At 48.5% G+C, this 19,416-nt stretch overlaps 1 protein-coding gene across 1 annotated transcript in view; it reads right to left on the bottom strand.

Annotated features, from left to right (window-relative positions):
* Positions 1 to 400: 400 nt before the first annotated feature.
* HS3ST3A1 (heparan sulfate-glucosamine 3-sulfotransferase 3A1) overlaps positions 401 to 19,416 on the bottom strand; it is a 49,049-nt gene continuing 30,033 nt past the window's right edge. Inside the window, exon 2 of the mRNA XM_062591703.1 lies at positions 401 to 1,598. Within this exon, the coding sequence (XP_062447687.1) occupies positions 980 to 1,598 (619 nt within the window). The 3' untranslated portion in view covers positions 401 to 979. The remainder of the gene's footprint in view (positions 1,599 to 19,416) is intronic.

The raw sequence follows: 19,416 nt of genomic DNA, 5'->3' as shown, positions 1-19,416 counted from the left end.
GTTATCATCTGCCAGACACCTCCCTGCAAGCTTGTTCCTTGCGCACAAGAAGCAGGATGGTGGATTGCTCATCTCTACAAGGATAGGGGCATCAGGAGTGGTATCTTAGCACAGACTCTCCCCTGCCCATCACCCAAATGCCTTTGGATGGGGCCCGCTGGGCAAAGTGCTTCACTGTTAGGTGTAGAGAAGGGGGGAGGGTTCCTGGGAATGGGGACACTGGTTTAGAGCCAAATCCCTTGAATGAAGGCTTTTGACTACCTGGAAATTTTAATCATAAAGTCAACAGAATAATTTATTTTCTTTCACTTTTGACTACCAAAAGTGTTTTGTTTAAAAACAGCACAAAGGAATATTGCTTTTGGCTTCTGTAAGATGAAAAATAGCTAAGTTTGGTTGATGAGAAAAGTTTGATTTGGGGGTACCAGAAGACAAAGAAAAACTGAGCAAATAAAAAAAAATGTCACTGATGGTTTCATTCAATAAAAAGAAAAAAGACACTATAGTAAGATTTTAAAATCCAAACTAGGTATTAGGACTCCTTTGGTTCAACTGCCAAAAGTGACCAAGGTCTGGTGTAAAATGCCATTTGCAATTCAAAATCTGGCTGGTCTTCCAGTAAGATTCTGAGCTCCCATGTCACTTCTGAAAATGGAACTTGGCAACATCTAAAAATTTTTTGCATCTGCCCTTTTTTACAGAGACAGTGTTAAACCTTGGACCATTGAAGGAAACAACCAAGCTGCAAGTGATGTCATTAGGGCCAAGTTGCAGTTCACAGCCTCCTTTGTCCTCTGCTAGGACACATCATTTCATCACTGAGAGAAGAAAGAAAACAAAGCAGTGTCAAAAGAAAAAAAAATCAAAACAAATAACATTTTCAGCACAACTATTTTTTTCTGTATTCCTCCATCTCTACTATGTAAAAAAAATATATATTATATTATATTTTCCTTTTCTTAAATTATTTTTTTGAGCCTCAGTCCCAGCCAAAGTCCTGCCCCGTCATCTGGTAGAACTTCATGTTGAAAGGCCGGTAGAAGTCCCGTAGTCTTTGCACCACGTCTTGGTCTATATTGGGGTGGGTCCTGCCTTTCGTCTTCCCCAGGCAGTGGGGTTTGCTGCTGCCTTCCGCCTTCTTCAGGCATGGGAAACCCTTGGTTTTGTTGAAGTAGAAGTGTTTGTCCGTGATGATCCTCTTGAGGCCCAGAAAGTCCTGGACCCTGCCCAGCTCCCCCGCAGGGTCGCTGATCAGCCTCTCCCCGCTGACAAAGAGGATCTGCCTGATAGGGAAGTGCAGGAGCCAGTTCTCCAGGTGCTTGGCATAGATGCCAATCTGGATAGCGCTCCACGAGGTGTCAATCAGGCCTGTAGTCCTGTTTTTGAAGGTCAGGCTCTCAAAGGTGGGGATATCAGGCTTCTTGGAGAGTGTCTGGGTGTAGTCCGATATAGCTCTGGTCACAGGGTCCCGCACGACCACGATGAGCTTTGTGCCCTTAGACATGGAGGAGATGCGGGCTGGAGCTTCCTTGGTGACAAAGTAGCTGGGAGTCTTCTCCATGGTGATCTGCCCCTCAAGGGTCCTGGGCATGAGGTCCCTGAGAGAGAGAAAGAGAGAGTGAGCACGTTACCAGCTTTCTCTTCTCTTTGCCTGGAGGCTCATAATGCCCTGATCCTGCAAAGCATCTGCACACGCTCCCACTTTCCAGCATATTCACTTACTGTGCCTGTTTATGAAGAATTAGACTCTCAACTTAGTAGACTCTAAACATATTCAAGGCCTCTGAGGGGCTTTTTGAGGGGGGCCTGGCAGTGGCATAAGAACAGAGCAAATATGGACCATCCCAGTGGCCTAGTCCTTTAAATTCCTCCCTGCCCACACTGGGATTTCCTGCACACTGGCTTAAATTCCCTGGAATAACAGTAAATTTCTTGAGTAACAACACTCCCTTCCTGTAGGGCACGAGGGATTTTTAAGGGCCAGGATGCAAGACACTATCTTTTGGTATTTTCAAGGTGGCAGCAAGCTGATGTCACACAAAAATGTGCAATATCAGCCCCCTGACCTCAGTGATTTCTTTCTTCCATCCACAGAAATTCTACACTCCTGGCAGCTCTGGGAAGGTCTCCCAGATGAGAGCTGATGCGGATGTGGGAATTCATGCTGCTCCACAGATGACTTGAGGATTCAAGTGCTCTTGGGCCCATACGTTGTGATTTTCTAAAAGACCAATGGATTTGGCTGCTCTGCTTAGCTAACCTCAGCTCTTTTGCGTTCAGCAGGGTAAGGCAGAAAGATACAGGAGCCATCAAACTAGCCATTTGTCCTTTTGCTGTTCCTGCTACTGCAGGGCAAATTCCAGGCAGTGCCCCCAAACCCAGTCCTGGCACAATGTGCCAGTGAAGCAGAGCTGTCCCCCAGTAGGGACCTCGTGGCTCTTGAAGTGATGCCAACCCATGAGACACTTTGGGAAACAACTCCAACCAAAACACCTCCTGCTGGCTTCCCACCCCCAAGAAAGGGGCAGCTCTGAACCAGGCCTTGTCTAAGGCCAAAAAAAAAAAAAAAAAGTCATCACCCAACCCATGGTTTCACAGCTTATAAAGGAAGAAGGAAAGCAATGCTCTCGTGCAATGCCTGCTCCTGGGGAAGGGGATACGTGACCTGATTTGCCTGTACAGCCCTCATGCTCCTGCACTGCAGGCAAAGAGGTGGCTTTAAAGGCTTCCCCAGGGAGATGCTGTCTGCATCCCTGTACCCCTATCCTCCAGTATATCACCCCTGAGCAGGAGCTAGCATCTGCGAAATACCAGTCACTCAGGATAACATCATTTGGTTACACAAATCCATCTCTGCTTCTGGGCTCCTGGCAGAGTTTTTTTTTAGCTACAACTTGGTCGCCTTCATAAGATCCGGTCTTTTCCAGAGGAAATGGAAAATAAATGGGAGGTGATTGCATTGCTAGCAAGCTTTGCCTCCACACGCCTAGCAGTTCTCATGGCAACTGAACACTCGGCTCCTGAGAAGTGGGAACCCTCATCAGACTACTCCATGACCCCTCATCTTTGACCTCACCGCAGCATTAGCACCAGTGTGCCATGATGAACTGCTCCCTGCCTGCATTATTGTTACTGTCTCACAGCGGCAACATCTGGTTTGCAAACCTGTGCAATATGCTAGCAAAATTAAACTCATTCATCAAAAAAGCAACAGTGAAAATCCAACAACGGCTAAAAACACCAATAACAACCCAACCCCAGGCTGAGTTGTTGTTACAAATGAGGTAGTGAGGACTGACCCTTCCTGAAGCAATTCTTTGTTTGAAACGATGCTACGCATAGTTTAAGTGAAAACATGGTCCTACAGAAGTCACATCTTCCCTGGCCTCTGCTGAGGCTATCTGTACAGGGAAAACTCAACAAACTAGGAACATCCAGGCTGGAGAGATGACAATGTGAGGGGTGTAAGAGAGCTCTGTAACATTCTGACTGACATAGAGATGTAAAGGGAATTGCTTGTAACAAGAGAAGAAGGATGGAAGCAGGTTGAAAAGCAGTGCAAACAAGGCCTTTGCCAGGCAGATACATAATTTGGTGGTAGAATTTGCTGTCACCTGATGCTGCAAAGGCCAAAAGTGTAAACAGTTCAGGAACAGCCTAGACAAATTCATGGTGGATGGAATCAATCAGTGGCAAGGAAACGTGGTAATCCCAGATATTCTTCAGATCTGGAGAGTCTGTAAACCATACAAGCTGGGAGAGATAAGAGAAGGACCTCCTACAAATCATCTGTTTCTTACATTCTTCTCTAGACACCTGATACTGGCCACTGTCTGGAAGAAGAGTTTGGACTAGATGGCTCTTCGGTCTGGCCTGCTACAGCAGTTTGTACATTTTTTTATGCCCAGGGTGGTCTCATGAATGATTTTTTTTCCCCACATATCCTAAGCTCACATCTCTCAGGTACCGCATTGGTCCCTGCTGGTTCGGACACCCTGGCATGACAGCATCATGTGGGAGCACCTGAACCCCTGAAAGGATGAGGACATGCAGCCCCCTGCACTGACAACAGCAGTCATGCGGCGTGTTCCTGCACTTGCGCTGTAGCTGCCTTCTGCATTTGGGAATTCATACAATGTACAGGGAATAATAAGGGATTGTGAAGCACAGAAACCACAGCTACTGCAAGGGAGACCCCCTCCTCCCCCCCCCCCACACACTCCAACTACAGCAGTCAGGTTTTAGCAGCTCCTCGTGATATAGTTATGATGCAGAAAGTTAGGGAGAAGGAAGAGATAGAGACAAGAGCAGCTGAGGGCAGAGGAACTGTAGCTACTTGAAGGCAAAAGGGCAAGTGTCTAGATTTTAAGTTATATTTTAACGGGGTATGAAATTAGTGACTGAGAGACAATTGGGTCTATCCCTCCATTCAGAATATGTCTGCTGTACCATGAGGAGGTGTGATTGTATCATCACTCAGTTTTGGAAATATGGGTCTACCCAGAAAGTAGAGAAGTGCAATTACTGTCCTTCCATAGTTGTGAGTTACCTCCCCTGTACCCTCAAGTTGTCTAGTCCTGGGCAGGGCCTGCAACTCGGGACATTTTCTGGACAGCGGGTCATTCACCTCCAGCTGCGCTCTCTTCGTCAGCGGTGAGAAACCACAGGCCCAAGCATGAGTCAGGTTAAGATTTTTGCATCAGGCACATCCAGAGTGCACATGGCCCCATTTCTCATGGCTGTACTTGGAGCATGGATGGAGACAGCTGCTCTGCAAACAGCTGCCTTTAGCCAGAGCAGTCCAGGCTCTCTGGTCCACACTAACTCTGAAAGCAGCCTTAACCTGCTGGCAGTCCTTTCTGGAGCCAGCCTAATGGCCTGAGACCAGGCTTTCTGCCTGCTTCTCCTCAAAAGTCTACAGAGGTCTAGAGCTGCTTTCTCTTTTCCTAAAATGTACTCACCTCTTTCCAACTGCAGACCAGAGAGACCAGCCCCAGTCTGAGCCCTGTTCATGTATGCCAAGGATGAGACCTGCCCAGCCTGCAAGAGTGTTCTTAGAAACACAGAACAGTTGGAAGGGACTTCTGGCGATCATCTAGTCCAACTACCCTGCTCCAGCAGGGTGACCTAGAGGAGGTTGCCCAGGACCCTTCAAGCTGGCTTTTGAATACTTCCAAGGATGGAGATTCCACAGCCTCTCTGGGCAACCTGTCTCAGTGTTCTCAGGGATGTGCATGTCCTCACATCCAGTGTGCTGCCAGGTAGCATGGCTGACCCTTTCTGGGACATACACAGCCAGAAGTAGTGACATCTTATCAATCTTGCAACTTGGCACTGAGCTGCACCACTACCTCAAGTGAGAGGACTAGGGCAGCATGATAGCAAGGAAACTTTGCTGCAGATCTAGAAAGTGCATGCTGGGAAGGGAGTGAGGAGAGGTTCTAAAGCCATGGAGGTGGAAGTAGGAGAGACAGGCAGTGATTCATGGAAATACAGAGTCCTTCACTGCGAGAGCAGAGCCTGGCGTAAGGGAGTGTGCTGCATTCATGCCAGAATAGCAGGGCTAATTGCCACCATTTGTTAATACAGCAACCCTTTAATGAGCCCAGTAGTGGTACATTGTCCCAGAGGGCTGTACAGTAACACACATTCACTTGTCCATTGATGAGACACCAACATCCCAACAAGAACCCAGAGCAGGTGTACATGGGGCAGGTACCAGATGCCTATTGCCTCTTTCTGCAGCCTTAGGCTGATGGCTCCAAAGCAAGGCATCTTCTCTAAAAAAAGAGGACCAAGCCATGGTCAGGCATGGATGCCCAGCTGAGCCCTGCAGGACTGGCATAGCACAGTCTCCTGACACTGTGCTTATTGCTGTTGGGCAAGAAAAGGAGCCACTGAAACAGCAGCCTGGCACAGCACTGCCTCCTGTTTAGGTTTTGATAGATGCTGAAATCTCCACTATGTCTTCTCAATGAGAAGATTAACCCCTTTCGTGGTCAGAGTCTGCAGCACAAAGGCTTTCTTCAGCAGCGAGGAAGCAATATGCACCTCTCCTGCCAGTGTCGGCAGGAAAAAAATGCGCCACTGGAGACACTGGGAATGTGCTACCACTGCTTTTGGGAGATTAATTAATTACAAAGGGCATCTTTCATGGACATAAACAGCTGCCTGGAGGCCTCCCTGGACTAATGGCATCTGGGTTTTATTGCAAAAGAGCCACTTGAAAAGATAAGAACCACAAACATGTTTTTGGCAAGAGCAGTCACTAGTGGGCCCTGCCAGAATAAATGGATGCTGTTATTTTAATTTTAGTAGAGCTCGGGGCTTTATTTAATTACTTAATAGGAGAGGAAGACTTTCCTCAAAGGGAGCATTTGGGCTATGCATGTATATTCATGTTTGGCCTTTTTCAAATCCTCACTTTTTCTTCCCACTTGTGGCACTTGAGATGTCCCATCCTTGATGTGGCCCTGGGACTGCCACGTGCAGATGAGGCTGCTGTGAGATAGTGCAGCAGGCTGCTCCCAAAGGCAAGCATGCACTCCACTGGCTATGCACACTGCCCATGGGTTGCTCTGGGCGCCCATGAAGGTCTCCCCCATCCCTGATGCTGCCCCCCACCCCGCCCCCTGAAACATTCTTTCTCTCGTTGCACAAATTCCTTTGGGCAGCAGTGGTGTAGCACAGGCATGAGTTCACTCTCTCATTTATAGGGGCTTCCTGAGACCTCTGGGGCCAACAGCCTCAGCCAGGAGCACCAAAGAGTGGAGAAGGCATTCACATTGGTACTGCAATAATTTGGATTTATGCAGCATCTTTCTTCTGAGCTGCTGCAAGCAAACACACAGGCATCAGGTAAGGAGGGAGAGGCCTAGTTACACCATCTGCTGCCCTCAGTGCCTCACTGGGTATGATAATTTTGTGCTAAACCTCAGCTTTTTTCAGATCCTAGCAATGCACAGGGTGCTGCCGAGTGATTTTCTGGGACACCTTGATGTGTGAGTGCTTGAAATCAACCCTGAAGTACCTGGAGTCACATACAAGCATCTCAGGAACAGCCTAGCCCTATCGTGGCTCCCTGGACAGGCAATGCCGGGAAGGTGGGGCTATCCTTAGACACTCCCAGTATAACAATTGCTATTTGGTGTCATGCTTATTATTGCTTTTATATTTCGTTATTGACTATACAATGATACCTGCAAAAATCTTGCAGAAGTTCCTAAGGCCAAGCAAGATGTTGGCTCAACCCCTGACTAGGACATCTGCATTCCCACAGACTCCATCTGCACTCATTCTGCACCTCTCCACCTGTCCCCATTCTTAGCAAGCGCATAATTCTGGAGAGAGCATCACTTTATGTCAACAAATCAAGATAATGTGTTGAGCTCAGTTCTTACAAGCCTGAGCACCCAAGAGTCAAACATTTCTGAATGTTCAGCTTGCAAGAATTCTTGCAATGACACGTGCTGCTGGTGTTGGCCACAAGCCCTTGGCAGGTCCCTCATTGGCACTGCCAGGTTAAAACAGCTGATTTGCCTCGGGTGATTCATGCTGCTGCTTCTTGTTTTTTGTCCCACAACTGCAAGCTTAGCAATAAAACAGACAGAAGCATTAGTTGTGCAAGAAGTAAGATCTTGTGGGGTGACAGCCTGTTTCACACAGAAGGGGCAGCCCCAGGGCCTCTGTGCCTTTCTCGCAGAGGCCGCAGCTGGTCACAGCTGGTCACTGGGCACAGAAAACTCAAGGTTGAATTGCTTTTTCAAATCAAGCCAGTGGAACAACCTGTCCCTGCCTCAAGACGTCCCCTGTAGTGTGCAAGGTGTAAGACGCAGCCATGGATGGACTTGCAGCAAGTCTTTCCCCTATAAATCTAATGCAGATCTCTCCCGGAGGGAAGCTGAAGTCAGAAGATAAAGGCAGCTCTTCCCCAGGCCACCATGCCTCATATGTTTTCTGCCCAGAGTGATAAATAAAGCTGCTGTGATTACAGTTATCAGCTCCATGCTGGTCTCTGCCCTCTAGTAAAACCTGCCTCCACCATATATCTGAAGGCAGGACTCATCTCATCTAATTTTAACCCCTGGAAGGTAAGTGTCTGATTGTACAGATCCCTTGAGAGGGCTGTTAGTCCTCCTGGCTTTCAGATGTAATGAATTGCCATCTGAAGGTACCCATCTCCCTTAACTGTCTGCTGAAAGAGCCTAGACAACCAGTTTAGACTAAATCCCTGACTTGAAGATGGCTGAAGTTAAGCACAATGAGCTTCCTCTTACCTCCCATGCTGGAAAACAAAGTTCAGTCTCTCTCCCTGGCACTCCAAGCATGACTTTTTTTATCATCTGACCATACAGGCTGAATTTATTGAAGTGATCAGCTAGCACAAGCCATGCCAGTCCAATGACACAGACAGTAGTGATGCTGTTTGTCACCTACTCCTCCTCATATTGCTGCTGGCATCAGCAGCACCCTGCCAGTGCCCTGCTCAATGCAAGCTGCCTAGTGTAAGGCACCCATTGCCAGGGACTCGCACCCTGCTCTATCTGAGCATGCATAGCTCCATGCTGCAGCCAAATCATGAGGCTCTGGGAGGGATGGCAACCCAGAAAAGGCTGAGAGCCCCTCGGGGAAAGCAGCCATGGTCACAGCTGCACAAAACACCCAAGAGTCCCTGCACCTCTCTCTTGGGGATCTCAGCTGCTTTGCAGCATCCTGCTTGGCTGCAGTGGGACTGGTGCAGTGCTGGCTCCATCTGGTTGCCCCCTGCAGCAAAGCCCCCCGTTCCTCTGTAGATGACCTGGGCAGGGGAAGGATGGGCTTGCATGCTTGGGAGCACATGCCTCAGAACTTTTTGGCAGCCCCATAGGCCAAAGCTGCTGTTTATGCTCCTCTTTGGCTTTGTTCCCACTGAGTTGTCCACAGCCCCTAAAAAGACACACAGGCCATGAGCTATCAGCCAGATGCACAATGGGAATGAAGCAGAAACATGAAACTCGACTTTCACACAACCTGTTCACACAGCGCTGGGGATTCTCTATGATACAAAGCCATGAAGGCTCTGGTGATTTATATATCAGGATCTCTTGAGTTACACAGGCTGCAAGTCTCACTGGGATTGAGAGACGCAGTAGCAACATAAGGGCATTGCTCACCTCCTTGCCCCAAGACATGTTCACAGCCTAGGAATGGGGACCCCTTGCTGCTTAACTGAGGGAGCTCTCCATTCACCTCCAGCCTTTTCCAGCTTAGCAGCTAGCCTAAGCTGCTGCTCCAGGCACTGGGATATATGCAAAGAAACTAGGAGCAGGAAAGCTCGCAGGCAGATGTTAGAGCAGCTAAAGAGTCTCCCTGGCATAGTGCTGCAGACCTGAATTTTTTGGCTTTTTGCTGATGCCCTCCCCTTTGGATTTGAAGTGGCCAGGTTGGAAAGTAGCATTCAGGGAAATAGGAAGCAATGCAGAACCTCAGAAAGGAAGAGCCATGCAGGGAAGCTGCTCAGCTGCTGCCTGGCCCAAAACACACATCCAAGAGCAGCTGAAATGCCCCCCTAAGGATATAGGCACCTGGATGCATCGGGGCCTCGCAGCTATCCCACTGCAGCCCTCACTGCCCTACCAGTGTCATCTTGACACACCACTTCGATGCACCTCCAACCCAGTCTCCTGCTTATGGTGCTGCCTCCAGGGCCACATCCTCCCTGCTAGAGGCTGTAGCCAACTTAAAAAACCCAGAATTCCTTCCTAATCCCAATTTACTGGGCGCAGCTTGTCTCAGTTTTAGTGGGCCCAACCACAGCGTGTGTGGTCACTCAGGCAGTGGGGAGGGAAGGGAAGTTTCTCGAGCTGGCAAGTTACACTTTTAAGCAAGTGCCATCAAGGAGGTCACTGAAGAAAAGCTGTGTTAAAGAAAGGTAGATCTTTCCAAAAAAGTCCACCAGTTCCACACTGTCTTGAATCCCGTAGAAGAGCCCTTCCTGCAAGCAACAGCTTGATCTGCTCCCACAAATGTTCCATCAGGAGCATGAGGAGGCTTGGAGACTCTCTCACCAGCAAACACTCCATCCCACATCCTGCTTGCCCCAGCAGGGAGCTGCAGGGCCAAGCACTGGTCACTGCATGCCCATGCTGCATTGATGCTGCCATTACAAGTACTGCCTCACTGGTGGCAACAAGGTTTTGCATAGCTAAGCTCCAGCATAGTTAGAAACCTGTATGTTAACACCGAATTATCTGGTATATGTGAGCAGGAAAAGATAATTAAAAAAAAGAAAAAAAAAGAAAAGAAAAGAAAAAAAACACTTTTCTCTTGTCTCTGAGTGCCAGGAAGGTGCTGGCTTTAGGTACCCCCCCCCATCAACCACTGATGAACCCAGCAACAATCGTGATGGGCAGTGGCACTCTCCTGCCCTTGATTTGCATTTTTGTGGGGTTTTCTGCCGCTCACACTTCTGTGCTGCCTTTTTTATCTCGAATATTATGTGACTGATAAAGATACTATTGGATCACTGTGCTAGTGGAACAGAGAATTAACTGGCTGGTGGGGGCTATTTCACCTCTCCAAGCACAGAAATGCTGCCAGCTCAGGCAAATGAGATGGTTTCCGCAATGTACCGGAGGTGTGTAAATGGAGCCATCATGCTCAAGGATCTCTCACACGATACTCTGGGGCCCCTGGCATCTCCCAGGCAGATGTGGAGGCCTTTGAACAGAATTCCTGACTCCGAGGTGGTGCGATCAGCACATGTGCAGTCACGCATGCACCCACCATTGTGTCATGTGTTGCCCCTACATGTCTGATTGATCCCCAAGTCTGGGCAGAAGACCTTCCCTCACTTAGTTCATCCCACAGCTGGAAGTTCTGGGAGGTAGCTAGCAGAAACCAGAGCCTTCCCCAGCAGGAGAAAAAGTAGGATAGGGAAACTGAGGCACAGCAAGCCCTGGGGCTTCATGTGGCCTCATGCCTCAGTAGGGTGTGTTGCTAGCTATTGCATCCACTAGCAAGTTGTCTTCCTTGACCCTATCCATTTCTCTTTTTCTTCTCAATTGTTTAAGCAGCAAACATTCCTTAAAATCCCAGCCTGCTAGCACAAGTGATTCCCTCAGGCCCACGCTCCCAGAAGTGCCATTACAGCACCAGAGATGATTGAAAAGAAATATGCTCCAGCACAAGTGGCCACTTATTGTAACCCATGGTTTCTACATATATGTAAGTAAAAACCTGCTGCCTTTGAGGTCTGAACTTGTGTGTCCTATTAGGCTGACATGTCTCCTATAAGTGACTGTGCTGGCCTGAAAGAGCTAGCAAGGCTCTAAAGGCTCCTGGATGAACTATGAGGGCATGTCTGAGTTACCTGAACCTATGCTTTGCCTTCCCTTAGATGTCAGATGAAATCAATAAAAGGATTCCTAGCATTAAAAAATAAAAGAAAAAAAAAAAAAGAGAGAAGTGTGGGAATGAGAAAGCTGAAAGGATTGTCGAAAACGATCACAGAGATCCAGAAGAAGAAAAAAAAAAACCCAAGCATTACATTACTGGATGCAAAATCAGGTCCAACTGACGTTAATATCAATCCTGTTGATTTTAATAGTGGTTGGAAGCCATGGCTGAAGGCATGCCTGGAAGGAGATGGCAGCCCCGGTGCCCCGGCTGGTACCTGCTGGCAGCAGCATGGGACAGGGGTGCAAGGCTGGCTCATTAGGGCTAATGAACAGCCAGTTTCAGCTGCAGGCTCCATTGCAATAGTGGACCACTTCATTGCACGTCTCAGATGTTTTTATACCTTGTGGTGACACAGTGCGCAAATACCCCAGATGACATCCCAGCAAGTGGAGAGGAAGAACCAGCATTTTGGCACTACAAACTGGAAATCAGGATACTGGCATCAGCCTGCTTTTTAACCGACTCTCCCAGCAGAAAGTGGATAAAAAGCTCTGCGCATCTCCCAAGGTTTATGATTAGACCGAAGTAAGTGAAAGGAATCATTTTCGTAGGACTGAGCTACCTGCTTTCATCCCTCTGAGGCTTAGTTCTTACAGTGTGTCCTACCTATTGAAAGTACCCTCCAAAGGTTAATTAATCCTCTCAAGACTCCTGGAAGGTAGGTAGCATTGTGCAAAGAACAGCTTAGAAAGAACTGGAAGGAGATGGAAATGAGTTTTCTTTAACGTTGCACCTGGAAATTTGACATGTTTTTTATTACCAGTTTTTACCCCTGCACTATCAGCCTGAGAAGCAGCTGTGGAAGAGAGGGCTGAAAGGATCTGAAGTTTTGAAAGCCTACCAGGAATAAGCTGATGTATCAATACTTCTCAGCCCTATATATCAATACTTCTCAGCCCTAAGTCACCGATCTTCTCCCCTGGCTTCTGCATAATCTGGGATATCAGGCAGTTTTGTAAAGGATCCACTGGGGAGTTGTTCAATGTGGGACATGGGCTTTTTTTTTTTTTTTTTTTTTTTTTTTTTTTTGTGTGTGTGTGTGTGTGTGTGTGTGTGTGTGTGTGATGAAAATGGCCCTAGGAGGGGACACTGAAGAACCTGGGTGATGATGTCTATGTCGACAAGGGGTCTCTCCCATCCCTAACAATCCTGCTTTTGAGTCATTTTCTCTGGGTAGCAGCAATATTCAGGGAAATCTGAAGGTGTACACAACACAACTGGCATCTCACAGAGGCCAGCTACTCGCTCAGGAAAAGAATGCAATGGGGGAGAAGTCAGAAGTCTTCGGTCTTCTTCTGCCTTTGTTCTTATGTATCTGCTGAGCGCACAGTCATCATTGCAAAATATGTAAGATGTGTAGTCACCTCGGCTAGTATAACTCACGTTTCTGTTCCCCTGGCTGAGGATGGAAAGACATCCTTATCTGCCAACAGGATTGTTTCATTCTGATGAATAGTAAATGTGTTATTTTTCTCCAGGGATGATCTGTAGAGCTCCCTTTCACTTTGGCATGCTCACTGTGCCCAGCTCCAGGATGCTTTTTTATTCTTTTTATTTTTTATTTTTTTAAGTATCACTAATATTCAAGAGGGATTTAAATACAAAGCATGAATAAAAACAGTGGCTTATTGTACTGGTTTCTTCTCCGTCTGCCCCAAGTTGGAGCTGCATTTGATGTGGAGGCGAGTGTTTCTGGGTCCCTGCTTGGCATATGCAGCTCGGCTGGGGGATAATCAGTAAATCCAGCCTGACTGCTGTAGCAGAGCCCCGGCAGTGCCAGGCTTCGAACTTGCTGCAGAGGGTGGATGGTCCAGCACCAATGCCGGGCTCCTTGCAGTGGGCAGTGTCATCCTCCTGCATCCCTCTGCCAGCAGTGCTACCAAACCCCTTTGGGGAGTCCAAGAGAACCACAGAGAGATGCAAAGGCTGATGTTTTTCAAAGTGCAAATGTCTCCAGTTCCTTTGAATGTGGCACTTTCACTTTTAAACACTTAGAAAGTATGAAAAAAGAGACCTGTCAGGCCTGTAGCAGGCACAGCAGAGCACCTGGCACTGAGCTGTGGCCACACTTCACCCGGCTGCCATCGTGGCTGCAGCCATTCGGGCAGGTTACAACGGAGGCCTCGGGAATCACTGCCAGGGAAGAAATATAAGACACTATTCAACTGCTGGAGTTGCCCTTTCCGAAGCAGGAAGCAGTATTACATGCTGGCTTAATTTGCCTTCTTCCGGAATAAAGCGTGCTCTCCGGGGACGGCCTCTTTCTCCGACCTGCCCCCAAATTAAGCTGATCTGTGGCTTGGTGCCAGTGTGTGTGGCCCCCAGCACCAGGAGCTCCCGAGGTCAGCGTGCAGAGGCTGCCTGCCTTTATTTGAGCAAGCCTCGGTATTTATGTATCTCATTACATCTGCAGCCAGTAGCATCTGTTTCCACGCTGTATCTGTCAAGCAACATCTTATCAGCAGAGCTCCCTTTCCATTCACTCCTTCTCCTCCTTTTACCGCCCGGATCAGTAACCTGATATTCACTTGAGCCTCTTTTTAAATAACAGAAGGGAGTCAGGACTAAGCGGAGCACAGGATTGCTGCACTGCGGAGGAACAGGGCTTGACAGACCTCAAGGTGAAATCAGTCCCAAGAGGGAGGCTAATTATATTAAAAATCATATTGCTCGCTTTCATTTACAGTGTTCCTTTTGTGAACAACCGCTGAAGTTCAGGAGAACTTCTTTGACACTCTGATTCTGGATCCTGCCCTTCCTGGGGGCAAAGGGAGGCTCCCAAGGAGGCAGCCCTGGGGGGGCATACTGGCAGCCTCGGGCTCCCGAGCTGTGGACATATGAGCAGGGGTCCCCCCCTAAAAAGATGCCTGTGACTGCAGCTGCTGGAGTGTCTTCCTGAGCTGGCAGTGGCCATTCCAGGGTGTCCAGCCTGGAGGTAGTGTGTGTCACATGCGGCAGCCCGCCACGCTGCGGGTACCCCAGCATGGGCACGGGGCTCCAAGGCCACACTAGCCAAGCTCAGGGAGCTCTTCACCGGCAGCCAGGATTTACTGGCCCAGACCAGCACTGGTTATGCAGACAAGTCCTCCTCCAAATTTCAAGGGTTTGTGGCCAGTGCCTTGAGGCTTAGAATGGTCCTGAGTCCCCCTCAGGCTGCTGGCACCCACATATCGGTGTGCTGCAGCATGCAGGGCTCTCCAGGGAAAATCGTCCCCTTCCCAAAACGCTATCTGCAAATTGGCTCAAACAGAGAAATTGAGGTATTGCGGTCCCCAGAGCCCCAGGTAAGTCTGGCAGCGCTTGATGCTAACAGACCCCCCCCCCACCTCACTCTGACATGCACCTCCCATCATAGGAGGTTGCAAGGTGTTGCAAGCACAGAAACTGAGGCACGGGATGGGGGAGGGTGACAAAAGTCAAGGAAAAAAAAAAAAAAAAAAAAAAAAAAACTAAAGGGACCAAATCCCCAGCACTACTATCCTGCTTCTGTCTCTCAAAAACTTCCCAGATTCTCTTACATTGGATAACGTTTTATCAGATCCCTGCAGTGTGCTGCCAACGCTCACCCCCACCCCATGTACCAAGGCCGCAGGCTCTGCTTCTCTGCAATCCCAGGAGTTTTAACCACTTCAGCATTTAAGAAAATAACTCCAGAAAGCTCTTCCTCACAGCCAAACCAGGGCCTTGAATGCTGACCTCTCACCACAGCATCTTAGGGAGGCAGAAACACGCTTCACCCCAGGCCCCGAGGTCAGCGCCAGGAAGCATTTTTCTTTCCAAGGAGCTGGGAAACCCATCAAAGAAGCGCCGCAGAGAAAGTGGCTTGTTTGCCCAGGCTGCTGCTGATAACTCCACAGGTGAATACTCTCGTTCCGGACCACGGGTGCATGACCTCACTCAGGAAGAGCAGGAACAATATCTGGCTGCACCGAGGTTTGCTGCACCTGGCAGAGGCAACCCAGAGAGGAAGCGTGCAGTGTCCTCAAGATAAGGATGTTATTTATTTATTTTTTCCTTCTGCCACCTGAAAGCCTGGCATCAAGTGACCAAGGAAGCCTGTGCATTACTTTGGAGTGGCCTCCCTGTCCATGGAGCTAGGTCACTTTATGCTATGGCTCGCTGCATAGAGCTGTAGGTGCTGCAGGAAGGGGCAGGGAAGCATGTGCATGAGAAGTGGGGCTGCACTGTAGCCTTTGCTCAACAGAACTGTGTTTTCAGTATGGTCCTCAGCAGGAGTTTTAAGTGGAAGCAGATTTGGCCTGGATGGTGCTTCCTTAATTTAGCACAACAATGGGGAATTTTCACTGCTTCCCAAGAGATACAGGTGGGAAGTGCTTTGCTGCCTTAAAAAAACCTGGATAGTTCCTTCAAAAACATCCACAGGTCCATTGGAAAAGCTCGATGCCATGACAGGAGGTCCTTTGCCTTCCCTGAGCCTTAAGAGATGTCCCCTTGGTGCTTCCCTCCCCATTTCCCACTCCATGGCACCAGCTGCTCCAGGCTGAGTGCTGGGCCAGTGCCCAAGCAGCCAGGGATGCAGGAGGCCTGGGCAGTGCTTTCTTGCTCTTGCTGCCTCCCATCAATGGGAGACGCAAATAAAACCCTCCAGGGCACATGATGGACAGAAAAGGAGATTGCATGGAGGAGAGCTAATTACAGAGCATGAGCCCTCTGCCTAATTGCTATGATTAATTATTGATGGTCAGGACTGCTCCTCTGAGGACAGCAGGTAACCAGAGAGCCCTGCAATCAGGCAGACTCCCAGCTGCCTCCTGTTTCCTAACAAAGGTATTGCCAGCAGCCAAGAGGTGAAGTCAGCAACTGCCCTGGGAAAGGGACCACACTGAGAGGATCCTGCAAAGCAGAAATGCTGGGAAGCACATCTGGACATGTCCCAGATGCCTCAATACCTAAGTGCTATTGACAAGGAGAATCTCTCTCATGCCATTAGCTGTGTGAGCCATTGATTTTCTTTTCTAGAACAAAAAACTCATTTGAGCTTAGGCACTCACAGGATGGCACAGCTACTTCCTCCGGGCTGAGCAGCTATGGGTTGGAAAAGGAGTGTTTTGCAGTTGTTTTTCCAACGACAACTCCCCTGCCCCAAAAGTCATCATGGTATGTTTCTGCATTCTTCTGAAAGGACTGCCAAGTCCTGCCTGATGACGACCTGTTAAATCCCATCTGTGAGCCATCCACAGACCAGAAGTAGATGACCCTAGGCCCTAGATGGCCCCAGACCACCAGCCCCTGTGTCACAGCTCCATCCTTCATAAGGAAATGGAGACAACACCAAGAACCTTCTAAAAGAGATTTTTGCTGCTGGAGTTGGGGATCACCATCACGTTCCTCAGCTTGATCAACACCACTGCTGCAGCAGAGGAGGCCTGGGATGGTCTCTCAAGGCCCCAGCCTCACACCTGCCATTTAACTCAGCTTTACGAGCACTTCTGAAGGTATGTTCCCAATAGGCTTTGTAAGTTTAACAGTTCTGGGGGTACGCCTTGCTCCAGGGAGGACAAACCATGCTCCTCCTCATCAGACCTGACTTCAGCACTCATCTCCTCTGGCAGCAGCTGAGCACACTTTTTGATCAGCAATGATTTCCATTGCAGGGTCCTCTCCAGTAGTGGGTCCCTGCACCAGAGATCTTCTCTGGAGTAAACTTAACTCAGTCAGCAAGAGGGAGACAAATCCCACCTTTGGCAGCCTCAATGATCATTTGGAGCTTAGACAGTTTCTGTCTACCATCAGCTAGGCCACAGTGTTGGCACATCACCTCCTGGCTGAGCATGCACTACAATGCACCTATAAAAGGTGATAGAAGAGGGAGCATTTCTGCCCATGTCCGACATCACCCAGTGAGCAGGCCAGGCTGGGGCATGAGCCATTTGCTAAATTGGTAGAGCAATAGCTAATTCTTACAAGAACGCAAATCAGGTCCACTGTGATTTCATAATATTTGTAACATAACTCCCAAATGCAAAGTGATTTCTCATTTCCCTGATGGATTTGCTTAGATAAATTCATGCTCTTCGTGGCTGATTCTGTTGGCTTTTTGGTGCTAGTTTTTATTTTAACTGTGATGCCTCTTAATGAAAATTGACACTTGTTTGGCTCTCTTCTACAGATGCCTCTATTATTCTGCAACCTGCTGATTCCCACGGTGCTTTATTATGTTGAAGGAGGATTTTCCAGTTGAGACAACAGGCACAAGTCTTTCGCTGCATTGTAGCCTGTCTTTTTCCTTTACGTTGGTACAAAGTGCAAATCAGGAAATCATGATGCTTATTGCATGACATGCTGGGGGAGAGTGCAGCACAAGGCAGCTGGCAGAGGATAGTCAGGCATAGGATTTCTCTACCCAGGACAGGTTCGAAAATGAGTAGGATGGATTCATCACTTGCTTAAAGCAACAGGCGCTTTGTCTGCCTGTTTGGTTGCTGCCTGCTGATGCTGTGAGAAGGGATTTTACAAACACTTCCCATCATACAGAGTGATGGAGAAGCATCTGTATGGACCAACGTGGCCAGAAAGCTGGACCTGAGCTCTCCTCAGCTACGATGCCAGATTAGCCAGTTTGGGGATCTGCACTATGATTCTGAACAGTGACTATATCTTTTTTTCCATATTAAAACGGTGCCCATGTGCGCTGATCTTCATACCAACCTAATACCTGGAGAGGGTAAGATAAAGCGTGTGCTCTGAAACACTTACATGCAAAGAAAAAATTCAGAGAGATCATTAAAAAAGGGGTATAAGCAACCCCGTGGCAGAACCGAATCTGCTACAATTAAATCTAAGGCCATTCTTCACCCTAAGGCCACCCATGAAGTGTCGCATAGGCAAATCCCCCTAGACATCCTCCAAGTGCTACTGGCTAAGCCCAAACCAGTTTATGGAGACCAGTGCCTGCACCTTCCCCTCTCTCTGCTCGCATTAAACTTATTGATGGGATCATCCTGGTTGGATACTGCAGCAGAAGGCTTTGTACAGGCGAGAGAATGAAAAAATCCCCCCCCCCCCAAACCAAAACCAACTTGAAGGATCATTAAAGATCATACATTTTAGCCCTGACTAAGCAAATCACCTTTAAGAGGAAGGTTAAAGAACGGTTTATTATTTAAAACGTCTCTCTCACACTCTCTAGGCCTCATTTTTTGATAAATTAGCTTCAGCTTCATTACTTCATGATATATTTCCCTTGACATTTAATTATACTTACCCCAAACACATTAAGCCAATCAGTCTGAACAGCTTCTTATTAATATGCAAATTTCTCCTTTGAAAACCCATGAATCTGTGGAAAAACCTCTTTAGGCTTCAATTAGGCCCACTCAGGAAGCCGGGAAGCACAAGCAGATACCCGAGGGCTGAGGCTAGGTGCTACAGCCTGGGCTCAGCCCCAGCAGCACTGGGGCCTGGAGAAGTTGGAGGCACTGACCCAGCGGAGATCAGCCCCAAAAGTGGACACAGAGGAAATTAACCCCCAATATGGGTCCCCTGGACCCATGAAGACACAAATGAAATGGGTCAAAACTGCCAGGGAGATGCAGTGGTTTTTCTCTACATTTAAAAATTCCACAAACACTATACAGCTTGTGAATTGTTTTCTATCCTATCTGATCGGATGCATCTTTGAACAGGTCAAAGAGCTCCCCTGAGTGCCAGGGCAATGTCTCAGGCAATGGCTCTTGTTTTACCCATGCTGTTCACTCATCCTGCCTTCCCACCGCTATGCCAGCGGTGCCCAGCACACTCTGGCTCATGGGACCAGTGCTCCCAGTCTTGTCGCCCTACACCCTCACAGCAGCTCACCACCCTGGCGTAACCCTAACACTGCCTTAATGAAACAACCCTCCCCATTTTTTTTTAAGGGTCTTCCCTTGGGCTAGGCGACCCTGAGCAAGCGGCTGCCAGGACCGCAGGGCTCTGGCCCCATGCGGCGCACGGCCGGACAAAGGGAGGCTCTGCTGG

The sequence above is a fragment of the Rhea pennata genome, chromosome 19 (assembly GCF_028389875.1).
Source record: "Rhea pennata isolate bPtePen1 chromosome 19, bPtePen1.pri, whole genome shotgun sequence".
Taxonomy (NCBI): domain Eukaryota; kingdom Metazoa; phylum Chordata; class Aves; order Rheiformes; family Rheidae; genus Rhea; species Rhea pennata.
The sequence above is the reverse complement of the archived record's forward strand: the minus strand, read 5'-3'. Positions and strand labels throughout refer to the sequence as shown.